The sequence below is a fragment of the Tupaia chinensis genome, unplaced genomic scaffold, assembly GCF_000334495.1.
Source record: "Tupaia chinensis unplaced genomic scaffold, TupChi_1.0 Scaffold000365_1, whole genome shotgun sequence".
Lineage (NCBI taxonomy): Eukaryota > Metazoa > Chordata > Mammalia > Scandentia > Tupaiidae > Tupaia > Tupaia belangeri.
Window position 1 is genome coordinate 2,312,704 of NW_006159862.1, and position 6,828 is coordinate 2,319,531.

Below are 6,828 nucleotides of genomic sequence, written 5' to 3' on the forward strand. Positions count from 1 at the left end.
CTTTCCCTCCCACCCCTCTTCTCTCTCTCTCACATGTGAGCACGTGGGATCTATCATGAATAAACAGCTGCCACAGCACAGGCAGTAGGACGTGGGCCTGCAGTGCTGGAAGCCACGTGGCTGGCCACAGGTCTGGATTCCTGGCTCTAACCACCAGGCGTGTGCACAGATGCCCCAAATCCCGAGGAGCTGAAGGCTGGGGGGCAGGGAGCACAGCATGATGGGATCATGTTGAAGGTACTTGTCTTCCCCCACCCTTCTCTCACATGCGCACCGCACACACACTCTTGTATAGGAAATAAACCTAAAAAAGAAAGTGAGGGCCACGGAAATACAGAGGTGACGTGTTATACAGAGGGAATAGGATCCTACACGGCCAACGGTAGTTCAAATCCCAGCCTGGACCCAGAACCTAACAAGTTGGAGAAATGGAGGGAAAAGGATTGTGGCATGACCAGGGCCCACTGGGGTGCTGTCTCTCTTAGACCCTCTGGCAGAAAAATACAGAAACTACACGTGTGCAGTTGAGGCTAAGGCCCTGGCCTGCCACCAGGATGGACGTTCAGTGACACAGCAAACATTTCCAGCACTGACTCTGTGCCAGGCGCTGTCCTGAGCCCTCCATGAACACATGGCGTGAGGATCACTATTCCCACTTTAGGGTCACCACAAGAAGTTGTTCACAGAAAGTGAACACCCCTTACCTAGGCCGCTGAGATGGCCAGACCTGAAGCTGGGAAGTGTGAGGAATGGGACTACTTTTTGTCTCTCGATGGACTAGACTTCACCCACGCCCAAATGACGGGGGTACAGAAGTCACTGCAGGTAAGGGGCAGGGCCCGAGGGTGCTGTTGTAAGACCACGAGGGAGGCAGGGGGAGCGGGGGCCGGCAGAGGAGGTGCGCTGCACCCTGGGCTCGCCCCGGAGTGTGCCCTTCTTCGCTGACTGAGACTCTGGCCTGGTAACCACAGACCCCAGCCCAGGAGTTGAGGAACAGGCCACCGTCCGTGTCCAAGGGTCTGAGTGAGCCGCAGGGGTCGTGATGCAGTGAGTGGGGTGCGACACCCACGCCGAGTTCCACGCCTGAGCAGACGCGTGCCCCCAAACACCTCAGCCTTCCAGGAAGAGAAGGGGGAAGCACAACAATGCCTGAAAAGTTTTCTGTTTTGAAAAAAGTCACACAAGGGCCAACAGGTAGCATGGTGGTTAAGGCGCTAGACTCCTACATGGCCTACCGTGGTTCGAGTCCTGGGCCCAGTGGCTTGAAAAATCATGTCGGGTGTGCCCAAAAATCCAGGAGGAGAATGGAGGACAAGGGACTGCAGCGTGGCCCTCCCCCCAGGGGGTGGTTACTCACTTTCCCTCTGTCTCTCCAGCAAACATATACACCTTACAGCAAAAAAAAAAAAAAAAAAAAAAAAAAAGGCACACGAGAAGTTTTTTTGTTTTTGTTTTTGATTGTTTGTTTTTGTAAAGGGACTTGGGTTGGCTTAGGATGTCCCTCCAACTCTACAGCTCACAGTTGATCCCCGGGTCAAGTCAGTGGGCCACAGAGCCTCAGCCTTGGACTCGCAACCTGTCCCTGACCCCTGCTCCAACTGTCACAAGCCTACAGCAAACTGAGCTGACCCCAGCCCTCGCCCATACAAGGGAGGTCACTGTAATAAAAACTGGTTCAAGAATCGCTACTGTATCTCTCCGGGCACCCTGTCCTGAACTCTGTCTCCTACACTGAAGCATCTGCTGCATGAGAATTTACAAGAGAAAGTTCTCTGTGCCTCAGTATGGAGGTGGTTCCTTCGCTGAGTAAACGGTGAAATGTGAACCATCTAAGAACCGGGCAGGAGGGATCCTGGGGGAGACCGTGCAGGTGGCCGGAGCCAGCCCTCCTGCGGCTGAGACGTGCTCCATCCAGGAGTCTGACCCAACTCCACCAGCTAGTAGTCATCCTTCTGCAGGAGAGGCATCTTGGAAACTAACTCAGATTCCTTGTGGAACAACACGGGGTATAAGTAAATGTTCTTTTAGATGAAAGAACATTCCGCAGCATGGCCAGGTTTGGAAATCCTTTCATTCTATAGAGAGTTTTTTTTAATAAGGTAAACAACAAAAAAAATATATTTTTTTGAGAGAGAGATTTTTACTACAGGGTGTGTGTGCTCCCTGGAGAGACAGAGAGACAGAAAGGGAGAAATCACCCTGCAGGGGGGATGGCCACACTGCAATCCCTTCTCCTCCATTCTTCTCTTGGGGTTTTAGGCACACACATGCACATGCCCAGTGTGTTTTAAGCTGCCAGGTTCAGGACTTGAACCGTGGTTGACTTCATGGGAGTCTAGCAACTTAACCATCACACTATCCGCTGGTTCCAAACAGATTTTTAAGTGTATCTGGCTTTCGTGAATGAAGTGGAAATGGAGTCTATTGTCTTGCTAGCAGCTAGGTACAGTTTAGTCTTGCTAGCAGCTAGGTACAGTTTAACAGCCAATAGAAGTGTCATTGCCCCCTTGGCCGAGGGCAGACTGTAGCTGCAGACGAACTTCCCCACACTGGCTTCAGGCCATTCTGTGTCATTTTAGATTTGTAATTACTCTATTCCTGTTCTCATTCTTGCTTTTTTTTTTTCAGAATTATTTTTATTATTTAACTTTATTTATTTATTTTAACTTGACCAGAGAGGGACAGAGTGAGAGAAGAGAGAGAGGGAAAGTGAAAAAGCAAGCCACAGGTTCTCACTTTCCCTCTCTCTCTCTCTCTCTCTCTCTCTCTGTGTGTGTGTGTGTGTGTGTGTGTGTGTGTGTGTGTGTCTTTCTCTGGTCAAATTAAAATAAAAAATGAATGAATAAAAAAAACCAAAATCGATAATTCTTTAAAAAAAAAAAAAAAAAGCAAGCCACCAGGTCCAGGATTCAAACCGTGGTCAACCATGTCCAGCGCCCCTAACCACCACGCCACCTGCCGGCCCCTATTCCTGTTATTTTTACATTGCTGACCAACCATGGTTCAAGTCCCAGAGCCAGTGACTTGAAAATGACGATAAATAATTAGATAAAAAGAGAAATAGGAAATCTTTTCTATGCTCTATGATTGGGTGATTTACAAGAAGAACGGAGAGAAAGAAAGAAGGAAATAACTAGAGCCACATACAATATCTTAAGCTACTTTGCCCCCAAGATATTTCTTTTTAGACTTTTGCCACAGGGTGTGTGTGCTCGCTGAAGAGAGATAGAGAGAGACGGTGAGAGGGAAGATGAGAAATCATACCCCCGGGGGGATGACTAAACCGTAATTCCTTCTCCTCCATTCCACACACGCACCCATGGGCCCAGAGCGATCTTCAGGCCAGCAGGCCCAGGACTCGAACCATGGTCAGTCTTATGGGAGGGAGTCCAGTGCCTTAACCACTATGCCACCTGCTGCCCTCCCCACTAAGATATACTTTTAAATAGTTTTAATGAAATAATGAAGAAAACAGCAGTCGTAGGTAGAGAGGGGCAAGCTGAGAAAAGGGGAGCTTCAGATGCATGCAGAAATGTGCCTCGTGAGCTGCTCGAGCATGGCTATTGAGAAGCATTTACCTACGGAAGCGCTGTCTGCCTGTTGTCCTGGCCATCTCCCTGTTCTTGCTGACACCCCAGGGCAGTATGAGGCTGAAGGAAGCCACAGGTGTTTATCAGATTCCCCCCAAAAAGATCAGAGGAATTACACGGCGCCAGTGTTTTCTCATCTTCAGATTAACACCCCCGAACAACTGGCTTTGCATCCCATCTCCGCTTCCCCCATTCTCTTGCCCTTTAAAAGAACAAACCTGAGGTCGTTCGGGTCGCAACCTCTCCATCAGAGAAGCTGGGCCTCCCGGATCCTGGCTTTTCTATACTCGTGTGTCTCTGTGTGTTACTGCATCTATTTCTAATCCACAGCCTTCCCCACTCGGAGAAACGTGTTCAGCCTAGTAGGCCCACGCCAGTCCTCGCACTCGAGCACACGCATGCCCATAATGTTTCATACGCTTACCAGGCTGCAGAATGGAAATGCAGAAGGGGGTGAGGGCGAGGCAAGGAGGCAGTCGGGAGCGTTGGCTGGGGTCTGGGCAGTGCTCCTGAGCTGTGCGTGCTCTCACTGCTCGGCTAGGCCCGCTTTCTGCCAAGAACCTAGCTCAGCAAAAATGAATAGGGCCAGCAGGTGGCGTGGAGGTTAAAGCAACTGGATCCCACATGGCCCACAGCGTGGTCAGAATCCCTGTCCTGGGGCCTGAAAATCATGCCAGGTGCATGTGTGCACACCGAAAATCCCGAGAGAAGAATGGGGAGAAGGGACTGTGGCATGGCCATCCCCTCAGGGGGTGACTTCTCACGGTCCCACTCACCCCCTCCCCCCACACTTGCACCCTAACGCAGACTATACTGGATCCCACATGGCCCACAGCGTGGTCAGAATCCCTGTCCTGGGGCCTGAAAATCATGCCAGGTGCATGTGTGCACACCGAAAATCCCGAGAGAAGAATGGGGAGAAGGGACTGTGGCATGGCCATCCCCTCAGGGGGTGACTTCTCACGGTCCCACTCACCCCCTCCCCCCACACTTGCACCCTAACGCAGACTATGCAGAGATGGCAGACGACCTATGTAAGCTTGTGCACTGGGACAGAGAAGCACAGAGACACAGCACAGCCAGGACCAGGACAGTGGGCACAGCTGCCAGGGCACAGGGGAGGGGAAGGGGCAGGATGGAAGTGGAGCTGGGGGAGAGGGGGCTGCAGGATGAAGTCCGACCAAGGGAGTCAGAGAGAAACAAGAGGAGTGATTTCAAGGAAGTGGGAAACGCCCCTGAGGCCTGGCTGGCGGATGAAGATGTCCTGGGACAAGGTAGGGCACCTAGGTGACCCCCAGGCAGTGGCTTTGAACTCTGAGTTTGGAGCAGTCCCTGGCATATTCCAGATGGTTCATCCCGCAGTCAGCCACAGGAGCTGGAAGCCAGGTCAAGGACGCAGACACCGACGAACAGGGAACATTTAGAACAGGGCAGGGCAGGGCACGAGGTGGGAGAGACAGCAGGAGAGGCAGGACAGGCAGCGGAGCACGCTAGCAGAGCTGCAGGAGGAGCTGGGTGAGGAGGGGAGGGGCGGCGGGTGTTGATCTTACAGGAGAGGAGAGACTGGGTTGGGTGGGTTTATCGTGGTGGAGTAGAACACTGAAGGGTGAAAGGGCTAAAGAAGGTTCCAGAACACAGGTGGAAGGCCAGTGCTGGCGAGGAACAGGTCTGCAGTGGCAGGTGGAGGGGAGGTGAGAGGTCAGGTGCTACGTGACTGCTTGGCCCGGGATTAAGGGACCATGACCTAGCCAACTCCATGAGGTCGGAGGGCAGGGAGGACGAGCATGCAGACTTCCAGGGCTTTAGAGACAAAGGGGTGAGAAGAGACACTGAAAACAGAGTTTGAAATTTCCACCCTGGGGGGGGAGGATGGTGATGGAGCAATAAGGCACAGGCTGGGTCAGGCTGCCTCACATGGAAGATTCCAGATTCACATCCGAAGAGCTCCCTGGGCACTTGGAGCCCGGGTGTGCCCGAGATCAGGGTGGCTGGGCCGGGGGGAAGAGGGTGCTACTCTCTCGCTCATGGAAGAAGTAAATAAATGAACTTAAAACACAAACACCAAACACCTACTGTGTGTCCCGCGGAGCGGTGGCAACCTGCAGGGTGCGGTCAGAACTAGATCTAGAGGCCATCCTGGGATGGAGGGAGGGAAAACCCACACCCCAAAGACAAAAGCAGACAGGGAGAAGTGGAACCGGAAGGTGCCCAGGTCTTCCCTGACCCAGCTGGGTAGCTGCCATGAGGTGTCATCCCCGCAAGAGTGGTCTCAGCCCAGATCAGCCTCCCGGGAAGGACCCATGGGGCGTCCCAGTTGGGAAGCCAGGAGAGGAAGAGGACCTGAACCTGGACCTTGCAGACGGCACCAGGGGACATCCCTGGGAGGTTCCACACAGCGGTCAGGGGAAGCTGGGACAGCCAGTGTTCACCAGACTGAATTCAAAGGAGGTGTCATTTCCACCCACGGCCCACGGGCCTGGGGCCATGGGCCACTTTCCTGCAGAAGGGAACTAGTTTGACCCTATTGATAGTGAGCTGCGGAATTCTGCTAGGGGCAGAGACCTCAGTGACCTGAGTCTGGAGGTCACATTTCTTAACAGAGAAAAATGCCCTTCTTTCTGCTCAGTAGATACGGAGTAACCCTGCTGGACTCCTTGCAAGCCCTGACGCTCTGCTCAGAGGGGTTCCGAACGCCCAGCACACTCATTTCTGGACACCCATCGCTGCACTTGCAGATCTGAAGACCAGGTAAACGCCAGGCCCAGACCCTGCAAAGGCAGACGCGTGAGGACGCGCTAAGACACGGTGCGATTCGCGTGCCCGGCCCAGGTACGTACCGAGACAGCCAGCATGACGGCGTCCAGCTCCGCTTTGCCCAGGTGCCCACAGAAGATGGAGCTGACGATGCCAATAAGGAAGAGCATCAGCTGTGCCAGGAACTGCGAGGAAGGAGAGGGCGCGCTCACGCCAAGCCTCCCTCCCAGGGCGAGCGCGCAGGACGGCGTGGGGCAGCACTCACCACCGGGCCCGCGAGCGCCAGGATCTCGGCCACCTCTCGCCGCAGGTCGCGGGGCAGCGCGCTCCGCCAGCCCAACAGACGACCGCGCCAGCCCGGGGCGCAGGGCTGAGCTGGGGGCTGCTCGGAGGGCTGCTCGGAGGAGGCGGCGGCGCTCAGGCTGTCCCAGGCAACCGCTGGGGTCTCGGCCGCGGCTGCGGGGACGGCGAGGGTGGTCTCGGC

At 54.2% G+C, this 6,828-nt stretch overlaps 1 protein-coding gene across 1 annotated transcript in view; it reads right to left on the reverse strand.

Annotated features, from left to right (window-relative positions):
* Positions 1-6,828, reverse strand: part of LOC102468739 (multidrug and toxin extrusion protein 2-like) — a 79,669-nt gene that overhangs the window by 72,464 nt on the left and 377 nt on the right. The window contains exons 2-3 of the mRNA XM_014589618.2: positions 6,610-6,800; positions 6,424-6,529 (exon numbers count right to left, since the gene is read on the reverse strand). Coding sequence (XP_014445104.1) covers positions 6,424-6,529; positions 6,610-6,800 — 297 coding nt within the window. The remainder of the gene's footprint in view (positions 1-6,423; positions 6,530-6,609; positions 6,801-6,828) is intronic.